At 43.7% G+C, this 21,002-nt stretch overlaps 1 protein-coding gene across 50 annotated transcripts in view; it reads right to left on the bottom strand.

The window, feature by feature from the left end:
• Nucleotides 1–21,002, bottom strand: part of NEB (nebulin) — a 158,793-nt gene that overhangs the window by 65,104 nt on the left and 72,687 nt on the right. For 26 of the 50 annotated variants that reach the window (XM_038142070.1, XM_038142082.1, XM_038142090.1 and 23 more), the window contains 19 exons: nt 19,558–19,668; nt 19,313–19,417; nt 18,373–18,477; nt 17,162–17,266; nt 16,275–16,385; nt 15,696–15,806; nt 14,199–14,312; nt 13,971–14,075; nt 13,455–13,559; nt 13,234–13,338; nt 12,374–12,466; nt 11,236–11,328; nt 9,572–9,664; nt 8,995–9,087; nt 7,865–7,957; nt 4,888–4,980; nt 3,687–3,779; nt 2,457–2,549; nt 1,888–1,980 (listed from right to left, as the gene is read on the bottom strand). In XM_038142070.1, coding sequence (XP_037997998.1) covers nt 1,888–1,980; nt 2,457–2,549; nt 3,687–3,779; nt 4,888–4,980; nt 7,865–7,957; nt 8,995–9,087; nt 9,572–9,664; nt 11,236–11,328; nt 12,374–12,466; nt 13,234–13,338; nt 13,455–13,559; nt 13,971–14,075; nt 14,199–14,312; nt 15,696–15,806; nt 16,275–16,385; nt 17,162–17,266; nt 18,373–18,477; nt 19,313–19,417; nt 19,558–19,668 — 1,914 coding nt within the window. Of the gene's footprint in view, nt 1–1,887; nt 1,981–2,456; nt 2,550–3,686; nt 3,780–4,887; nt 4,981–6,003; nt 6,184–7,293; nt 7,387–7,864; nt 7,958–8,994; nt 9,088–9,571; nt 9,665–11,235; nt 11,329–12,373; nt 12,467–13,233; nt 13,339–13,454; nt 13,560–13,970; nt 14,076–14,198; nt 14,313–15,695; nt 15,807–16,274; nt 16,386–17,161; nt 17,267–18,372; nt 18,478–19,312; nt 19,418–19,557; nt 19,669–21,002 lie in introns of those variants that run through there. The other 24 variants (XM_038142077.1, XM_038142098.1, XM_038142109.1 and 21 more) reach the window with 20 other exon arrangements.

The raw sequence follows: 21,002 nt of genomic DNA, 5'->3' as shown, positions 1-21,002 counted from the left end.
TTGTGTTTGTGGGGTTGTGTTTGTGGGGTTGTGTTTATGGGGATGTGTTTGCGGGGATGTGTTTGCGGGGATGTGTTTGTGGGGTTGTGTTTGTGGGGATGTGTTTAGGGGCTGATGAAGCAGCAGGAGGAGAGGAACGGTGCTTGTTAGGGGCTCAGGGAGCGCCGCCCAGGGAGCGCCGCCCAGGGAGCAGCCCCGCTGCCCCGGTTCCGAGCTGAGGCGCTCCTGGTTGCGCCGCACCCGCCGCAGCTCGGGGGTGCCCGGCATGGGGGTGCCCGTGCCCGGCTCCTCCCGGTACAGAACCTGCGGGAAAACCGGGGCACAATCCGGGATGCGAGGGAGAAAAGACGGGATCCTGCTCCAGCCGGCAGCGCTGCTCAGGCCTGGGCTCAAAACCGGCCGGGAGAAGCTGTGAAAGCACCGAACAATCCCAAAAAAGCGGCTCTGGATCCTCCCCCGCCCGGCATCCCCCCAGGCCCGCAGATCTCCAGGGGAAAACCAGGAAAAGCGGGAAAATTCACTCACGGGACAAAACGGAATGGGGATCACATGAGGAAAACAGGCTGGGATTTGAAGAGTTAAAAAAAAAGGACTATGGGGACTGAATGAGGAAAACAGGGTGGGTTTTTAAGAGTTAAAAAAAATAATTGTGGGGAATAAATTAGGAAAACAGGGTGGGTTTTTAAAAGTTAAAAAAAAATAAAAATGTTGGGGCTAAATAAGGAAAGGGGGTGGGGTTTTAGGAGTTAAAAAAAAGAACTATGGAGAATAAATTAGGGGGAAAAAATGGGTTTTTAAGAGTTAAAAAAAAGGATTATGGGGACTGAATGAGGAAAACAGGGTGAGTTTTTAAGAGTTAAAAAAAAAGAACTATGAGGACTGAATTAGGAAAAGAGGGTGGGTTTTTAAGAGTTAAAAAAAATAATTGTGGGGAATAAATTAGGAAAACAGGGTGGGTTTTTAAAAGTTAAAAAAAAATAAAAATGTTGGGGCTAAATAAGGAAAGGGGGTGGGGTTTTAGGAGTTAAAAAAAAAGAATTGTGGAGAATAAATTAGGGGGGAAAAATGGGTTTTTAAGAGTTAAAAAAAATGGACTGTGGGGACTGAATGAGGAAAACAGGATGGGTTTTTAAGAGTTAAAAAAAAAGAACAATGGGGACTGAACTAGGAAAAGAAGGTGGGTTTTTAAGAGTTAAAAACATAATTGTGGGGAATAAATTAGGAAAACAGGGTGGGTTTTTAAGAGTTTAAAAAAAACAGGATTATTTGGGGTGAATAATGGAAAAAGATGGGGTTTTAAGTGTTATTAAATAAATATTCTTGAGACTAAATTAGGAAAAAAGGTGGATTTTTAGTTTAAAAAAAAAAAACAGGATAGTTGGGGCTAAATAAAGAAAATAAGGTGGATTCCAAGAGTTAAAAAAGGGGGTTGTTGGGACTGAATAAAGGAAATAGGGTGGGTTTTTAAACGTTAAGAAGAGGATTTCTGAGCCTAATTAAGGAAAAGATGGTGGGATTTTAAGAGTTAAAAAAAAAGAGTTAAAAAACCTCCAGGACAAAATAAGGACAGCAGGGTGGGATTTTAAGAGCTTAAAAAAGGATTTTTAAAAACTAATTAAGGAAATCAGGGTGGGTGTTTAAGAGTTTAAAAAAAAGGCAATCACACTCCAAAAGGTGAGGTTCAATTACTAAAATGATGTAAATAAAAATCAAGGGAATAAGAACAATGTAAGTAAAAATTATGAAGGAAAAAAAATCTGAGAGGGACCAGGGTATTATTTTTGGGGTAAGTCAATTACAAGGAAACAACAATATTGTTTTGTTGGTTAAAAAGAATTTAAAAATCGATTAAAGGGGATTTTTTTGGCTTTTGGAACTCAAAAATACCGAGCTAATGTGTTCTTGATTGCGTTTGACCCTCTCAGTCTCGGGGGTGACAGGGGTGGGGGTTCCTGTCCCCAGCTCCTCCTTGTACAACACCTGTGGGGCAACAGGGCAGTCAAAAAGAGGGAAAAACAACAAAAAATATCTGCATGTGATGGAGGGAATTAATGGGATTTTATGCCCACTTAATGTCCTAGAAAGCAGGAAAAATTAGGGAGCATAAATCAGTTATTAATTGTGATGAATTCAGCTGGGAATACAAATCCAACTGCCTGGAGAGGCTCCAGCAGAGGAACAAAGTATTGTAGGAAGGGAATTCAGCAAATTATTTTAAAAAATAGATTTAAAAATGGTAAATAGCTTAAAATTCAAGAAAAAAATTAATGCACATCAAATATCCAGTGTTAAATGATAAGAAAAATATTTTTAAAAACAAGTTCATACAACATGGTGCTAAAAATGTAGGAGCAGAAAGGGGATTTCTTTATGAGTTACTGTGAGGGGATTTAAAGTTTGCAGGTGTTAAATAGTTACAGCAAACTGAGGTTTTTCCTGTAAGGATAAAAAGATACCGAGCTAAAATTCTCCTGGTTGTGTTTGACCCTCTCCATCTCAGGAGTGACAGGAACTGGGGTGCCAACCCCCAGCCCCTCCTTGTACAACACCTGTGGGATGGGGGCAAAAAACCAGAATGAAAGAAGCACCAAAACCACCCAGAGCACCAGAGAGGGGCTTCTGAACCATCCTGGGGGTAAAAATCCCTGGGGATGAAAAACTCATCTAAACTCAGCTATGACTGAGGCTGAAGGAGAGTGGATTTTGTGGGATATTGGGGGAAAAGGGTACATTTATATATCAATAATATTCTAAATGATATATTATAAATAACTATATATCATATAGAATATATATATATAAATCAATTAATATATAATTTTATATTTTATATATTTTAAAAATATATTATGTGTTACATACATATTATTTCTATTGGTCTCCTTGTTTCAGTGGAACTTCCCTTCCCTTTCCACACACTCCAACACCCCCAGAACACTTCCAGTGCATCCCTGCCACATTTACTAAAGGAAACGGCTCAAACCCAAAGGAAAAGGTCACACCCAAAGGGAAAGGAACCAAAACCAAAGGAAAAGGCATGAAACCCAAAGGAAAATGCTCAATCCCAAAGCAAAAGGAACCAAACACAAAGGAGAAGGCTCAAATCCAAAGCAAAAGGAACCAAACACAAAGGAGAAGGCTCAGTCCCAAAGTAAAAGGCTCAAACCCAAATGGAAAAGGAACCAAAACCAAAGGAAAAGGAACCAAACCCAAAGGAAAAGGCTCAAATCCAAAGGAAAAGGCTCAATCCCAAAGGAAACTGCTCAAACCCAAACGGAAAGGAACCAAACCCAAGGCAGCAGGAATGCAGGCACCAATCCCAGCTGATTTCCCGTCCCACACCCATCACAGCAGGCTCAGGGATCACAGCCACAGCTTTGGGTCAGACAAGGAACAGTTTGGATTTTACACATGGCAAAACCAGAGGAAATCAAAAATAATCAAGGGTTTAAAGTGGTTAATGAAAGGAGAAGCAGAGCCTAAAAAACATGGCAGGAGAAAGATGGGAAGAAGGAACCCAAACTCATTAGTGATGGGTCCAATCAAAATAAGTCAGGGATTACAGAGCAAGAAATGGCAGAACACAAGGAATGGGATGTTCTTGTGTCAATCAATTATTTTGGGGTAAAGATTATTTTAAAATCGATTAAAGGGGATTTTTTTTGGCTTTTGGAACTCAAAAATACCGAGCTAATGTGTTCTTGATTGCGTTTGACCCTCTCAATCTCGGGGGTGACAGGGGTGGGGGTTCCTGTCCCCAGCTCCTCCTTGTACAACACCTGTGGGGTGAGGGGCAAAAACCAGAATGAAAGCAGCACCAAAAGCACCCAGAGCATCAGAGAGGGGCTTCTGAACCATCCTGGGGGTAAAAATCCCTGGGGATGAAAAACTCCTCTAAAACTCAGCTATGACTGAGGCTGAAGGAGACTGGATTTTGTGGGATATTGGGGAAAAAGGGTACATTTATATATCAATAATATTCTAAATGATATACTTTAAATAACTATCATACAAAAATATATATTAATCAATCAATATATAATTTTATATTTTATATATTTTAAAAATATATTATGTCTTACATACATATTATTTCTATTGGTCTCCTGGTTTCAGTGGCACTTCCCTTCCCTTTCCACACACTCCAACACCCCCAGAACACTTCCAGTGCATCCCTGCCACATTTACTAAAGGAAACGGCTCAAACCCAAAGGAAAAGGCTCAATCCCAAAGGAAAAGGAACCAAACACAAAGGAGAAGGCTCAAATCCAAAGCAAAAGGAACCAAACACAAAGGAGAAGGCTCAGTCCCAAAGTAAAAGGCTCAAACCCAAATGGAAAAGGAACCAAAACCAAAGGAAAAGGCTCAATCCCAAAGGGAAAGGCTCAAATCCAAAGGAGAAGGCTCAAACCCAAACGGAAAGGCTCAATCCCAAAGGGAAAGGCTCAATCCCAAAGGGAAAGGCTCAATCCCAAAGGAAAAGCCTCAATCCCAAGGCAGCAGGAATGCAGGCACCTATCCCAGCTGATTTCCCGTCCCACACCCATCACAGCAGGCTCAGGGATCACAGCCACAGCTTTGGGTCAGACAAGGAACAGTTTGGATTTTACACATGGCAAAACCAGGGGAAATCAAAAATAATCAAGGGTTTAAAGTGATTAATGAAAGGAGAAGCAGAGCCTAAAAAACATGGCAGGAGAAAGATGGGAAGAAGGAACCTAAACTCATTAGTGATGGGTCCAATCAAAATAAGTCAGGGATTACAGAGCAAGAAATGGCAGAACACAAGGAATGGGATGTTCTTGTGTCAATCAATTATTTTGGGGTGAAAATTATTTTAAAATCGATTAAAGGGGATTTTTTTGGGCGTTTGAAACTCAAAAATACCGAGCTAATGTGTTCTTGATTGCGTTTGACCCTCTCAGTCTCGGGGGTGACAGGGGTGGGGGTTCCTGTCCCCAGCTCCTCCTTGTACAACACCTGTGGGGTGAGGGGCAAAAACCAGAATGAAAGCAGCACCAAAAGCACCCAGAGCATCAGAGAGGGGCTGCTGAACCATCCTGGGGGTAAAAATCCCTGGGGATGAAAAACTCCTCTAAAACTCAGCTATGACTGAGGCTGAAGGAGACTGGATTTTGTGGGATATTGGGGAAAAAGGGTACATTTATATATCAATAATATTCTAAATTATATACTTTAAATAACTATATATCATACCAAAATACATATTAATCAATTAATATATAATTTTATATTTTATATATTTTAAAAATATATTATGTGTTACATACATATTATTTCTATTGGTCTCCTGGTTTCAGTGGCACTTCCCTCACCTTTCCACACACTCCAACACCCCCAGAACACTTCCAGTGCATCCCTGCCACATTTACTAAAGGAAACGGCTCAAACCCAAAGGAAAAGGCTCAATCCCAAAGGAAAAGGAACCAAACACAAAGGAGAAGGCTCAAACCCAAAGGAGAAGGCTAAAACCCAAAGGAAAAGGCTCAATCCCAAAGGAAAAGGAACCAAACCCAAAGGAAAAGGCTGAAATCCAAAGGAGAAGGCTCAAACCCAAACGGAAAGGCTCAATCCCAAAGGGAAAGGTTCAATCCAGGAGGAAAAGGCTCAATCCCAAAGGGAAAGGCTCAATCCCAAAGGGAAAGGCTCAATCCCAAAGGGAAAGGCTCAATCCCAAGGCAGCAGGAATGCAGGCACCAATCCCAGCTGATTTCCCGTCCCACACCCATCACAGCAGGCTCAGGGATCACAGCCACAGCTTTGGGTCAGACAAGGAACAGTTTGGATTTTACACATGGCAAAACCAGGGGAAATCAAAAATAATCAAGGGTTTAAAGTGATTAATGAAGGGAGAAGCAGATCCTAAAACACATGGCAGGAGAAAGATGGGAAGAAGGAACCTAAACTCATTAGTGATGGGTCCAATCAAAATAAGTCAGGGATTACAGAGCAAGAAATGGCAGAACACAAGGAATGGGATGTTCTTGTGTCAATCAATTATTTTGGGGTGAAGAATATTTTAAAATCGATTAAAGGGGATTTTTTTGGGCGTTTGGAACTCAAAAATACCGAGCTAATGTGTTCTTGATTGCGTTTGACCCTCTCAATCTCAGGGGTGACAGGGGTGGGGGTTCCTGTCCCCAAATCCTCCTTGTACAACACCTGTGGGGCGAGGGGCAAAAACCAGAATGAAAGCAGCACCAAAAGCACCCAGAGTACCAGAGAGGGGCTTCTGAACCATCCTGGGGGTAAAAATCCCTGGGGATGAAAAACTCATCTAAAACTCAGCTCTGACTGAGGCTGAAGGAGAGTGGATTTTGTGGGATATTGGGGGAAAAGGGTACATTTATATATCAATAATATTCTAAATGATATACTTTAAATAACTATATATCATACCAAAATATATATTAATCAATTAATATATAATTTTATATTTTATATATTTTAAAAATATATTATGTGTTACATACATATTATTTCTATTGGTCTCCTGGTTTCAGTGGCACTTCCCTCACCTTTCCACACACTCCAACACCCCCAGAACACTTCCAGTGCATCCCTGCCACATTTACTAAAGGAAACGGCTCAAACCCAAAGGAAAAGGCTCAAACCCAAAGCAAAAGGAACCAAACCAAAAGGAAAAGGCTCAAATCCAAAGGAGAAGGCTCAAACCCAAAGGGAAAGGCTCAATCCCAAAGGAAAAGGAACCAAACCCAAAGGAAAAGGCTGAAATCCAAAGGAGAAGGCTCAAACCCAAAGGGAAAGGCTCAATCCCAAAGGGAAAGGCTCAATCCCAAAGGGAAAGGTTCAATCCCAAAGGAAAAGGCTCAATCCCAAAGGGAAAGGCTCAATCCCAAAGGAAAAGGCTCAATCCCAAGGCAGCAGGAATGCAGGCACCAATCCCAGCTGATTTCCCGTCCCACACCCACCACAGCAGGCTCAGGGATCACAGCCACAGCTTTGGGTCAGACAAGGAACAGTTTGGATTTTACACATGGCAAAACCAGGGGAAATCAAAAATAATCAAGGGTTTAAAGTGATTAATGAAAGGAGAAGCAGAGCCTAAAAAACATGGCAGGAGAAAGATGGGAAGAAGGAACCTAAACTCATTAGTGATGGGTCCAATCAAAATAAGTCAGGGATTACAGAGCAAGAAATGGCAGAACACAAGGAATGGGATGTTCTTGTGTCAATCAATTATTTTGGGGTGAAGATTATTTTAAAATCGATTAAAGGGGATTTTTTTGGGTGTTTGGAACTCAAAAATACCGAGCTAATGTGTTCTTGATTGCGTTTGACCCTCTCAATCTCAGGGGTGACTGGGGTGGGGGTTCCTGTCCCCAGCTCCTCCTTGTACAACACCTGTGGGGCAACAGGGCAGTCAAAAAGAGGGAAAAACAACAAAAAATATCTGCATGTGATGGAGGGAATTAATGGGATTTTATGCCCACTTAATGTCCTAGAAAGCAGGAAAAATTAGGGAGCATAAATCAGTTATTAATTGTGATAAAATCAGCTGGGAATACAAATCCAACTGCCTGGATAGGCTCCAGCAGAGGAACAAAGTATTGTAGGAAGGGAATTCAGCAAATTATTTTAAAAATTAGATTTAAAAATGAGAAATAGCTTAAAGTTCAGGAAAAAAAAATTAATGCACATCAAATATCCAGTGTTAAATGATAAGAAAAATATTTTTAAAAACAAGTTCATACAACATGGTGCTAAAAATGTAGGAGCAGAAAGGGGATTTCTTTATGAGTTACTGTGAGGGGATTTAAAGTTTGCAGGGGTTAAATAGCTACAGCAAACTGAGGTTTTTCCTGTAAGGATAAAAAGATACCGAGCTAAAATTCTCCTGGTTGCGTTTGACCCTCTCCATCTCAGGAGTGACAGGAACTGGGGTGCCAACCCCCAGCCCCTCCTTGTACAACACCTGTGGGCAGCAGGAGTGTGTAAATATTAAAATAAAATAAAATATAAAATAAAAGAAAATTTTTAAAATGGGAGGAAAGGGGAAGACAGGGAGGTCAGGGAGGAGAGAGAGAGAGAAGAGAAATAATATTGTGAAACTGCAATGTGTGGGGAAAAAAGAGTTTTGCTTTGGTCAAAGCTCAGCAAAAAACCCTCAAGGAAGAGAACCTTGATGATGCTGTCACCTGAGCCTGGCCAGAGCTGCTGGAATGTTCCAAGGCACCTGGAAGTTCCCTGGCAAAGGCTTTTCCCTACTCCAGCTCCAGGTGTTCTGCCAGGATTGCAGCCAGGCTGAGGTGCCTGTCCCTGTCCCAGGGATCTCTGCCAGGACTGAATTCCGGGTGGGATTGGGGCAGAGTGACCCCAAAAGGTCACAAATTCAACCAGAACTGCAGAACAAAGTGGTGGCACGGGGCTCTTGGAAGTGGATGTGTCAGGAGGGGGAATTCCAGACAGGAATTCTCTCCTGCAGCACTTTTCCCATCTCCACTGGATGCCTCTGGTGCTCTTTCACTGCCATGAGCTGGGAATGCCACCCAGGCTCCTCACAAAGCCCTTGGGACACAGCAGAGCCCCAGCAGGACAGGGACAGTGACAGGGACAAGGGACAGGGACAGACCTCTCACTGTTTCCAACCCAAACCATTCCCTGTGCTGTGACTCAGGAAGGGCTGGGAGTCCATTTCCCATTGGCAGGAGGTGCTGGAAGGGTGGGCTCTGCTCCTGAGGAGCACTGACACCACTGGCACAAGGAATATTTCCTTGGGAAGCAAAGGAAGGCCCTGCTCCAGGGCTTTCACTCCCGAGGTTACAATCGTCCAGCTGGAACAACGGCACGAGTTAACTCCAGGGGAAAATGAAAACTTCAGGATCCTGCCAGGGCTTCAGGGGGTTGATTAAAGAAGGATTGCTCCCAGCACACCCAAGGATGTGACGTGGAGGAGTTACAAGGACTGGGTTGGGGTTTGGAAGGGGAGCAGGGGTGGAGACCCCTCAGTACCGAGCTGATGTGCTCCTGGTTCCGTCGGACCCGCTCCATCTCCGGCGTCACCGGCGTGGCAGTGCCAGCCCCTAACCCCTCCTTGTACAACACCTGTGAGGGACAACAGCAGCGCCACAAAAACTCCACTCAGCACGGGCCAGACCCACCAGATCCCACTGTTATGGGACTGTGTTTAGAGTTAGGATCACTTGGGGTTCATCGCACGCTCGTTCCAGAGGCAAGGATTAAGGAAGAGGCTGTGGGGGATTATTCTGTGAATGGGTCACTGCAGAGAGGAGATAAAGGCTCAGGGTAAAACAAACGTGGGGAGAAACACCACAACTCCACAGGGATGTTCTGCTGCCCAGTTTAGCTCAGGAAATGCCAGGATTATTTTCAGGCAGGTTTGTTCTTAGAAGAAAAGCGCGTGAAGGTGTAAATCCCCCAAAAAGCACAAACAGTGGAAGATCAATGAGTTAAAACCCAGCCAGAGCACAGCCAGGACTACACCCCTGAGGAAGAACAAGGTTAGGGTGTTAGGAGCACAGGATTATAACAACAGCCCGTTGTTATAAGTCCTGCAGGGTGGAAATACCGAGCTAATCTGCTCCTGGTTGCGTTTGACCCGCTCCATTTCTGGGGTCACGGGCGTGGGGGTGCCTGTGCCCAGCTCCTCCTTGTACAACACCTGTGGGACACAAGCAGGGTCAGAGCACCCCTGGGACATCCCTGACCTGCTCACTGCCATTGCAAACGGGGATTGTACACAAATGAAAACACAATTCACACCCCTCAGGATCTTTAGCAGCAGCAGCTCAGAGTAATTTCCCTTCAATTCTTCATTTAAAGGACATAAATTCAAATATTCTGCTGACCCCACCTTGAGAGGGATATTTTACTTTTCATCTTAGCTTAGGAAACATGATAGAATTACTTTTCAGGCAGTCAGTATTTCTTTAGGGGATTAATAAACAGCTTAACCTTTTCTGGAACTGTTCAGTGTACAAAGACTTCATTGTGGGCTTTATTCATTTTCACTTCTGTTTGTTTGCACCACTATTTTACTTTGGGTTAAATCTCTAGGAAACAAAAACAACTGAGTGCCACCACTCACGTTATGAGGTTTAATTCAACCTGTAGTTATTTGAATTTTAAAAATGGTATTTTTCATGAATGGAGATGTTTGTGGAATAACCTCAACCATGTGGGAATACCTGACAAGAGTATTGCCACATTTTGACTCACAGCTCCTCGGGCAAGTAGGAAAATCCTTGTACCAAAACAAAACTTGTACCCAAACAAACTAACAAAAAATTTTCACTGCTTGGTGTCATTAAAACAAACAAATCAATTACAGCAGGGGAAAACAACTTCTGGTGAAGGTTAGCAAGAATGAGGAATCATTTGGAAAAACAGCTCAGTTGTCCTGAAGTGAGCTGTGAAATTTACACTTGATGGATCTGGGAAGGTTTTGTTTCCTCTTATAATTGTCACACAAAAAGGCTCCAAATGGGTTTTTTCCTCAAAGTTCTGTCTTCCTGATCCCTTTTTCCCCAGTCAAATTCCAACACATAACCTGGGTCATTTTTGTTCCTAGCTCTGTGTTCAGAAAAGGTCACGGAAGAAACACAGGCAGCGACTGATGGGGATGATTCCTGTAAAACCCAGGGGTTCCATTTCCTGCTGCTGGCCACGGGGATGTGGGAGAGCTGGGGCTTTCCCAAGAGGAAAAGGCCCTGGAGACGGCAGGGAGCAGGGAATTCCTGGGCTGCTGGGCAGGGAACAGGGACATTTCAGGGAACAGGGACATTCCAGGGAACAGGGACAGGGACACTCCTGAGCTGATGTGCAGGGAACAGGGACATTCCAGGGAACAGGGACATTCCAGGAACAGGGACAGGGACACTCCTGAGCTGCTGTACAGGGACATTCCAGGGAACAGGGACACTCCTGAGCTGCTGTACAGGGAACAGGGACATTCCAGGGAACAGGGACACTCCTGAGCTGATGTGCAGGGAACAGGGACATTCCAGGAACAGGGACACTCCTGAGCTGATGTGCAGGGAACAGGGACATTCCAGGAACAGGGACACTCCTGAGCTGATGTGCAGGGAACAGGGACACTCCAGGGAACAGGGACAGGGACACTCCTGAGCTGATGTGCAGGGAACAGGGACATTCCAGGGAACAGGGACACTCCTGAGCTGCTGTGCAGGGAACAGGGACACTCCAGGGAACAGGGACAGGGACATTAATTACCGAGCTGATGTGTTTCTGGGTCTCCTTGACTCGCTTCACCTCGGGCAGGTCGGGAATGGGAGTCCCTTTGCCAATGCTCTCCTTGTACTTCACCTGCAAAGGAGCGGGAATGAGGGGAGGGAAAAGGATCCACAGGACAGCTTTCAAAGGTTCATAAAGAGCTCTGTCCTGATCTGTGCAGAGGGGAAGCTTAAAGGACTTCACCACCTTCCCCTCACATTCCCAAGGGATCTGTGGCAAGGCAATTCAGCTGTTGAGTCACTGGGAATGGCACTGAAAGGGTTTTATAAAACCAGATGAATTCCTTTAAACCTGACACTATTTGGCCTTTCTACCAAGCAAAGGAGAATATGGGATGTGTAAGGATCTCTCCAATTTAACAAAGGTGAGAATCATCCCACAACGTTTCAGCAGTGACAGTGCCATTGCATTTGTGCTTTGCTAACAACAAAAAAAGCCTTTCACAAGAACATTTTTAACATATTCTGCATGAACAAACTGGCTGCAGTGTTAGTGCATGACACTAAATGACACCACCAATCAAAAAAAGCATGGAGGAGGTTTAGGGGCTTTGAAATAAAATTAAGAGGTAAAATAGAAGGCTGTGACTTTTTAGAAGGCTGTGACCTTTTAGATGACATCCAAGTTTGCCAGGATAAAACAAACCAAAAAATTCACCACCAGAAAATTCAGTCTGAGCAGAGAAAAACAGATTTTCCTGGGAGATGGTCCCACCCTGGAACAGGTTGTGGAATCTTCATCCTGAGGGATACTCAAAACTCAACTCATCTTAAAGCTGAGCCACAGGGTTGGAATAGATGATTTCAACATATCCCTTCCCACCTAAATATTTCTTTTTTTCTGTCCAAACTATATCTGGGATGAGATCAAATTGACAGCAAGAGCTTTCGTGGTTTAGGAGTGGGTTGTGAGTAAGAAATAGAATGTTAATCATTAGAGAGGTTACTGTTAAAGTAACAAGGATGGGCAAAAACTTCCAGAGAGTCACCCTTGACTGGGTGGGTTATTGCCAAACCACTGTTAGCAAGACGTGAAGAAAAGAAAAATAGGAAAAAAATATTATTTCAAGTTGAATTAGCAGCAGTAGAGTGAGTATTAAAAATCAATCCTTGTGTACCGAGCTGATATTATCCTGGGTTCGTTTAACTCTCTGCATCTCTGGGGTCTTTTCAATTGTGGTTCCAGTTCCAATATCTTCTTTATACAAAATCTTAACATTTAGAATGAAGACAACAAGGTTAAGCATCCAAAACACAACATTCTTGCTCCCAGACACTGAATTTGGACACAAGGGAGCAGCTGAAAGCCCAGAGGATCCACTCGGGTCACTGCATCTCTGAAGGTGTCCAAAGTGAGCACAATTTGGGAAAAAAAGAGCTGATTTTTTAATATTTAATGTTTTTAAGTAGAAGATAATTTATACAATAAATCAAAATATCAAATCTATTTCAGTAGAATATTCCTAGGCTAGTGGAAGGAGTCCCTGCCCGTGGCAGGATGGAAGAAGATGAGCTTTAGGTCCCTTCCACACATTCCATAAATCCATAATCAAAACATCTGTGGGCTAATTTTAGGACTGAAGATCATTATTTGCTCTTATTTGATTTACACAAATATTTTCCACTTTGTTAATGGTGCTGGAGGCAAAATGCCACAGGAGACTTGATGGCAACAGGAACTGGGCAACAACTCAGGCACACAGAGCACGAGGGGCAGCAGGACAGGGAGGGACTGCCAAGGGAACAGCACAAAGGAAAGGGACAATAATTATATCCATTTAATGAGGGATTCTTTAACTCCATCACAGCTGTGCCTGTGAAAGAGAGAAATCACCCCACAAAAATAGCAGGGAAAACACTTTATAAAGCCCAGCTAAATCTACTGTACCTGCAGGAGAAGCACCAAAAAATTGTAATTTTATTATAGATATTAAACTGTATTTTTTGGGCTGAGGAGTGAAGACAGAGGTGACCATACCGAGCTGAAATTCTTCTGGTTTTCCTTCACCCTCAGGATTTCTGGTGTGTCCTGAACCACTGTGACTTTTCCTTTACTGTTCTGTAGGTCTGACTGATACTGAAGCTGTGAAAAGGGAAAATGGCAAAAGTTAACTTTATGCTGCACAAATTCCCTCACAGTTTTCTTCAAAAATGAGATGAATATGGGTTTTTTTTTTTTTTACTTATTCCAGGACTTACCATGCTGAAGTTCTTCTGATTCTCTCGGACCCTCTGCATTTCTGGTGTGTCAGCCACAGGCACGTAGTAGGGCATGCTCTTCTCTGCATCTTCCTTGTATTTTTTCTGATGGAAAACCCCAAATGGATTAAAATAGAAAACACAAAAGCAGCAAGAAACAAACTGGAGTTATTGATTGTTGAGTAGTGCCCATCTTTGTGGAGATGTGAGTTCTTCTCTGATAGAAACTGAGATTATGTCTCTGTGCAAGGTTTGTTTTAGACAGCAGGTTATTGAGGAGTAGAAAATTAAGAAAAATCTGCTTAAAGAAGAATTAGCTTTGCAAAGCAAGAGAAATTATTGTGTCACTTGACACAGCAGTAAAATTAATTTGATTATTGCCGTAGAATTCCAGAGCTCTGGGAAGATTTGTTCCCTGGTGCCTCCTGAAGGTTGTGAGAGGTGGTTATTCGGGTGTTCATTAGTATCTCCTGGAGCTCCCACATGAGCAGGGATTAATTGCTGCACTCAAGATACCTGGCTGGAAAGGTTCTTGACCTGCTGGGCATGAATAATCTCTGGAGTATCAACAACACTGGTGTAGTTGGCTTTCTCCATTTCTGCCAATTGTTTGTATTTGATCTGTCGGGCAAAGCTCACGTTTAGGGGCCTCGATCGTCTCTGCACAGCAGCTCACGCTGGGTTTACCCAGGAAAATCTGAATTTTCCTTTCCAAGGAGCTCAGAGGGTGAGGTTGGCACAGACCTGGCTGGCGATGTCGGTGGCGTTCCTGGCGCGCACGAAATCCGGCGTCTCCAGCGCCAGCTCGGTCAGGCCCTTCCCGCGGATCTCCTGCTCCAGGGCTCGCTTGTACTCCTTCTGCAGGGAGCCAGGGATGGCCAGGGAAAAGGGCTCAGATTCACAGCCACACACCAGGACACGGGGCCAGTCCCAGCCAGGAACAGGGCCAGTCCCAGCCAGGAACAGGGCCCATGCCAAATAGGAACAGTGTTCATCCCAACCAGGAACAGTGCTCATCCCAGGCAGGAACAGTGTTCATCCCAACCAGGAACAGTGCTCATCCCAGGCAGGAACAGTGTTCATCCCAACCAGGAACAGTGCTCATCCCAAACCAGGAACAGTGCCCATCCCAACCAGGAACAGTGTTCATCCCAACCAGGAACAGTGCTCATCCCAAACCAGGAACAGTGCCCATCCCAACCAGGAACAGTGTTCATCCCAACCAGGAACAGTGTTCATCCCAAACCAGGAACAGTGCCCATCCCAACCAGGAACAGTGCCCATCCCAACCAGGAACAGTGCCCATCCCAACCAGGAACAGTGTTCATCCCAAACCAGGAACAGTGCCCATGCCAAACCAGGAACAGTGCCCATTCCAGACCAGGAGCAGTGCCCATCCCAACCAGGAACAGGGCCCATCCCAAATCAGGAACAGGACCCATCCCAGACCAGGAACAGGGCCCATCCCAACCAGGAACTGTGTTCATCCCAAACCAGGAACAGTGCCCATCCCAACCAGGAACAGTGCCCATCCCAACCAGGAACAGGGCCCATCCCAACCAGGAAGAGTGTTCATCCCAAACCAGGAACAGGGCCCATCCCAACCAGGAACTGTGTTCATCCCAAACCAGGAACAGTGTTCATCCCAGCCAGGAACAGTGCCTATCCCAGCCAGGAACAGTTGCCCATCCCAAACCAGGAATACTACCAATCCCAAATCAGGAACAGTGCCAATCCCAAACCATGAATACCTCTAACATCAACTCATAATTATGCACACAAATTATATAATTTCAGGCTATTTCAGTTTGTGCTTCATCACTCAAATCTTGGTTTAGTCCCTCGATTAATTAACTAATGAGTCCCTTGAGTGACTATTGATCCCAGGTGATTCCCATCTGAATTCCTGACAGTGACTGTGAACCCAGGAAAGAGCTCCCTTAAAAGTCCACTTTGATCCTTATTCCCTCATCCATGTTCTTTCCTGGCTTCTACTCAAGAGTTTCCAGGGAATGGTGAAGTTCACACCAGCTGAAGGTCAGGAATGGATGGGAGACTGGGAAAGAGAGAATTCCTGGCTGGGATGAATTCCCAGAGCAGCTGGGGCTGCCCCTGGATCCCTGGCAGTGCCCCAGGCCAGGCTGGACGGGGCTTGGAGCACCTGGGATGGTGCAAGGTGTCCCTCCCAGGGCAGTTGGACATTCCACGCACTCAGGCATTTTCCAAGCAGCTCTCCCATACCTCGTTCAGGATTTGAGTGGCATTCTTGGCTCTCAGCATGTCTGGAGTCTCCTCTAAGGCTGTCAGCCCTTTCCCTTTGACTCCTTCCTCCAGATCCTTCCTGTACTCTTTCTGCAGGAGAAGGAGAAGGGGAAACACTGCAAAGCCAGACCAAAGGGAGTTTTACACTCTACCAACTTTGTTGCAAAAAAAATTAAAGAAAATGAAAGAAAAAAAAAAAAAAAGAGTTCCAAAAGCTCCAAAAGAAAGGAAAAAAAAAAAAAAAGGAAATTTGAAAAACAAGAAAGAATATTGTAGAGGGTTATGGAAGAAGTACTCCAACAAAAGATAGGGATTATTGTGGAAGGTGAATTGCCAAGGCACACGCATATGGACCAGTTAGGCTGAGGGAAGTCAGAGAGGGGCAGCACATGGGAATACGGTTAAGGGACAAGGAAGAAATGCCCACAAAAATTAGCTGACAGCACAAAATGGATGTAAACATGCTCAGTGTGGGTGGGCAGGGGAGTGGGGAAGAAGAAGTGGGAATGCTGGAGGTGCTGCAGGAGGCAGAGGAAGGAAGCCCAGAGGAGCTGGTACCTCGCTCGCTATTTTGGTGGCGTATTTGACATGCAAGAGGGATGGTGTGACCTCCAGGCCAGTGAGGTTCCTGCCCTTCATGGACTCTTCAAAGTCCTTCTTATATTCTTTCTAATGACAGCAAGAAGAAGAAGAAGGGAAAAAAAAAAAAAGAAAAGAAAAGCAAAACAGCAGATATTTATTACAATATTTTCATTATGTGCAAAGATGAGAGGGCGTCAATGTCACTGGGTACAGTTGATCCTAAATCCTGTTCCCACTAAAATTTGGGAAGCAGCTCGTTGCTTTCTATGGAAATAGGACCTGATCCTGCCTTTATTTTTTATGTTTCTATTCATTTATCTATGCAGAGAAAGCATTCAAAGGATCCACAGGGACTAATGGCCTCACACAGCTGCTTTGCAGCCTCCATGGGCCAGAAGAGGAATAAATTTCAAATAAACACAAAAAAACTGCTCAAGAAAAGAAAATGACAGGTCAGAGGAGAACCTGCGACAGCAGAGACACACAGGGAATAAAAGAGTTTCTCAAAAATGGAGTTCTGAGGTGAAAAAAAGGAAGCAGAAAAATTTCTGTGTCTTGTGATAACACACAAACACCATGTTGGGTTGTAAAAATGAAATAATTTTGTACCACATTCCTTACTCAAAGACTTGTTTAAGCTTCATTTACCAATAAAAAAATTACAGATAAACTCACTTCATGACAGGAAAGTGTCATGAATGTTCAATGCAGCATTTAACAACCATCATAAAGAAATATGAAATTACTATAATTTTTCAGTCTATCAGTGTGTACAAGGTGCAAGCAGAATTGCCTGTTAAATCCCTAAGTTTAATTTTAAAAAGACATTTTAAAGCTTTTCAGCCCATCAGCATTGGTTTTACCTCGCTCTGCATGAGCTGAGACTCCTTTGCAGTCAGATATGTGGGAGTTTCAAAGTCCAACATGGGCTTTCCTTTTTCCTTCTCATACTTTTCTCTGTATTTCACCTGAGAAGAAAAGACAGAAAGTCACCCTCCTAAATAACCAAAGACCTAATCAATTGAGTAGTATGTGCCTACTATCAACAGTTCTGGGATAAAAACTGAATGTCTAATGCAATTTGCATTCCTGAAATCTGTATTATTGATCAGCACATGTAAAATTTGGTGTCCAGGAAGTAAAATGTCCATGAAGATGATTCCTGCTTCAAGTTCTGTTCTCCAGATTTTCGGGGTGCTCAGTGAGGTGATGCTGTGGCCAAGTCAGAGCCTGATCCCAAACTGGAGCAACAAGGACTGACTTCAAAATTAATTACAGCCTGATTAACAACAGCCTGATTAACAACCATTTCCTTATGGTCCTTGGCTGTGGGACCTCTTTGCCTTTCCATGCCTTGAACACCCCTGGCAGTGCCCAAGGCCAGGCTGGAGCAGCCTGGATGGTGGGAGGTGTCCCAGTCCAAGGCAGGGGTGGGTGTGATAATCCTAAGTGTCCTCAAATCCTTCTGGAATTCTGTGCCAAGCACAGAACAACCAGCTGTGGCCCTTGGTGTTCTTGCAGCAATTCCTCTCTTGCTTTACAGTCAATAAATACTTGGAACAGAGAGGATCAGAGACCAAATCAGACTATGAATTTCTCTGGAGTGATCCACTGTTTTATTCCAGAGGGAAAAACTCCAGGCATGTTGATAGCTTTGGTTAAAGCTATTTTGGATGCAGAGCTTTCCTTTGGATCATGGAATGGATGAAGAAGTTGGAAATCCCCTGTCAGCAACAACCCTAACTCCTTCAGTTCCCAGTTTCTGTGATTCCCAGGTGCTTTTTTCTCCCTGATAAATGTATTATCCTGTGTAAAAAGATCCATGTACAGCAGAGGTGAGCAGCAGGATTGGCTCTGGAATGAAGGAATCACAGGGAGATATTATCTGTGTATTTTACGTGTTCTGCGCTTGGAAATGTGCAGGTTCTGCTCCCTGGATCCTTCCCCAGGGGTGCAGTGCTGGTGGGGCAGAGAGGCACAGGGAATGTCCCAGCCTGGAGGATTCACTGGGAGGATTTTGATGGACTTTGGAGCTCAGTGAGTTGGGATAAGGACAAACACACGTCCAACTTACGTGGCTCTGGAGCTCTGAGGCCTCCCTGAGATGAACCTGTTCAAGATTATCTGGCACCACATGGTAGTGACCCTTACTCTTCTCATATTGCTTCTTGTACTGGTACTGAAGGGAAGGTGTCAAAAATCATCTCAATCAAAAAAAAAAACCCTCAGCAAATTTACTTCTTAGGTCCAATCAAAGCAACACTTCAACGGAATATCAGAGAGAAATTAGAAAGGCAAGAAGTAAAATAAAAACCAAGAAGTTTAGAATTGATATTGGGGGTTAAAGATGTGAGGGAATAGTTATTTTTTTACGGTCATTTGGATTGCAACAAAGGTTTTGTCCAAGCCAGGATTAAAAGAAGAAAAAGAAAGAGAAGAGAGAAAACACAGTGGGTAATGAAAAGGCTGTACCAGGCAATAAAGGCTTTGCCTTTTTTCATTATCAATTATTTTGTTAGGCATAACTATGTGGATTTACAATAGGGGAGTGTTAAACAAACATCCAGTAAAAGTAAAAAAGTAAAATAAAAAAAATCCAGATAAAAATAAAAGAATTAAATACAGTAATCAGCAAAGAAAAAAAATGAAAAAATAAAAAAGGTATTTGTTAGTGTAGTGCAATCAGTTAAAAACGGGATCAAGAACCAACCCAGTAAAAATTATCAGAGGATTTAAAACATGAGCAGTTCTGCAGTCAGTTAAAATGGGATCAAGAACCAACCCAGTAAAAATGATCAGTGTTTGCAGTATTAGCAGTGCTGCAGGAGATGAGGATTTCCCTTCCCGGGGCACAGCGCGGGGCAGCCGCCGGTTAGGGAGGGAAGCAGAGGAAGAGATCACTACCAGGTGATGCTCATGGAGGTGCCCCAGGGAGCAGCTGTTACAGGAGGAGTTAGCAGGGAATTCCCAAGGGAATTCCCACCCTGGGAGCTGTGGGATCACCCGGAGCTTACAGCACTGGCGAGCTGGCTGGTGCTCAGCACGTGGTTCATGAGCAGCGACTCCTTCATGTCCGTCACGGGCTTGTGCAGCTTCTTCAGGTCTGCCTTGTACTTCACCTGCACGGAGTAAGGGTCAAACCCATCAGGAGCGGGCCCTCCTGGTCCAGCCTGGCCCGGGGGAGGATCCAACCACACAAAGGAGGGATTTGGGGAAGCAGGATGGGATCTCCTCCCAGGAGAAGCCAAAGCGAACGTACCTCGCTGGCCATGTTGTGAGCGTCCTTCAGGGTCTTGTAGATTTTGGCCTCCTTCAAATCGTATTTTGGCTTTTTACCCAACTCTTTGGCAAAGTTCTCCTTGTATTTCACCTAAACAGAGAACAACCAGGTGTCACAGCTGCTCTGCAGGACTCGCTCTGCAGAGGGGCCCTGTTTCTGTGGGGCTGGCTGGCAGAAGAAGGAAAATGCAGGAACTTGAAGGCGTCCACTGGAAAAAGAATTATTTAAAAAATGACCTGGCATGGAAAGAAAATCTACTTCTATCTGACATTTACAAGATACCACGTGCAATTTTTCATCCAGTGCAAAGGTCACAGCTCCTCATTGTAAAAGTAGAAGAGCCAAGAGAATTGTGTTGCCAAAATTCTGACCCTTGGAGGTGAAGAGTTTTTCACTTGATGGGAACAGTCCATTGATTAAAGATGCTTCACAAAGACAGAGACAGGTATATTAAGAGTAAAATACAAGAAAATTTTATATATATATACATACATACACATATATATATTATATTATTATATATAATATATAAATATAATAATGCAAGAGTATATGAAAGAGTGTTAAGAAGAAATTTTTATACACTTCTTGGAGAAATAAGAGCTATAAAAACCTCAAGACTTCAGAGCACTGAAGATGTCAATACATCAAATATTTTTCTATCCATTGTTATGCACACAGTGTGCTCTGTCTGGATTAAAGGAGGACATTAATCACAAACAGAGCAGTGACATTAATTAATAATGATAAATAATTAATTAGATTCTATAGGAGTTTTAGTAACACTTCCAAGCCACATCAGCTGCAGCCAGGTCAAACACAGCACTGTGAGCCACCGGACTCCAGCAGATCCAGCCTGGAGGCACAGGAATATTGACAGGAATGAGAGTTTTTTAAACCCAAAAGAAGAGTTGCTGGGAGATCAAGGCAAAATTAAAGCAAGCAAGCCAGACAGACAAAATCCCACTAAAAAACTCAGCTGGATACACAAAGTGGACATGATGCTTTACAAAGTTTATGAGAAGAGATGGCCAAGACAAGAAACAGCTGCTAAAGATGATGCCAACCATTCTTTGCTCCCTCACTGCCCCCCCAGCAGCTCACTTTCCCTCAGAACCAGAATTATCTCAGCAAAGAATGTTTGAAAGACCAAGAGTGGAAAAAGAATGGAAAACCAGGATCTCATCACTGAAGTGGAACAAACAGAACTTCTTCTCTTTCTTGTAGATCAGTTTAAAATCCTTGGTTCTCCTGCAGACACCGTGGTGGACATTGCAACATCCAAACATGGCAGCAGACACAGCCAGACATGGAAAAAGCAAAATCCCTTCTTTTTCACTTGGAAATACATGTGTAAAACTGAAATGGCACAGACCTGTCTGCTGCCTCTCCCAAATGGGCAATGCAGGCTCTGGTGTTCTATT

This window comes from Motacilla alba, chromosome 7, assembly GCF_015832195.1.
Source record: "Motacilla alba alba isolate MOTALB_02 chromosome 7, Motacilla_alba_V1.0_pri, whole genome shotgun sequence".
Taxonomy (NCBI): Eukaryota; Metazoa; Chordata; class Aves; order Passeriformes; family Motacillidae; genus Motacilla; species Motacilla alba.
The sequence above is the reverse complement of the archived record's forward strand: the minus strand, read 5'-3'. Positions and strand labels throughout refer to the sequence as shown.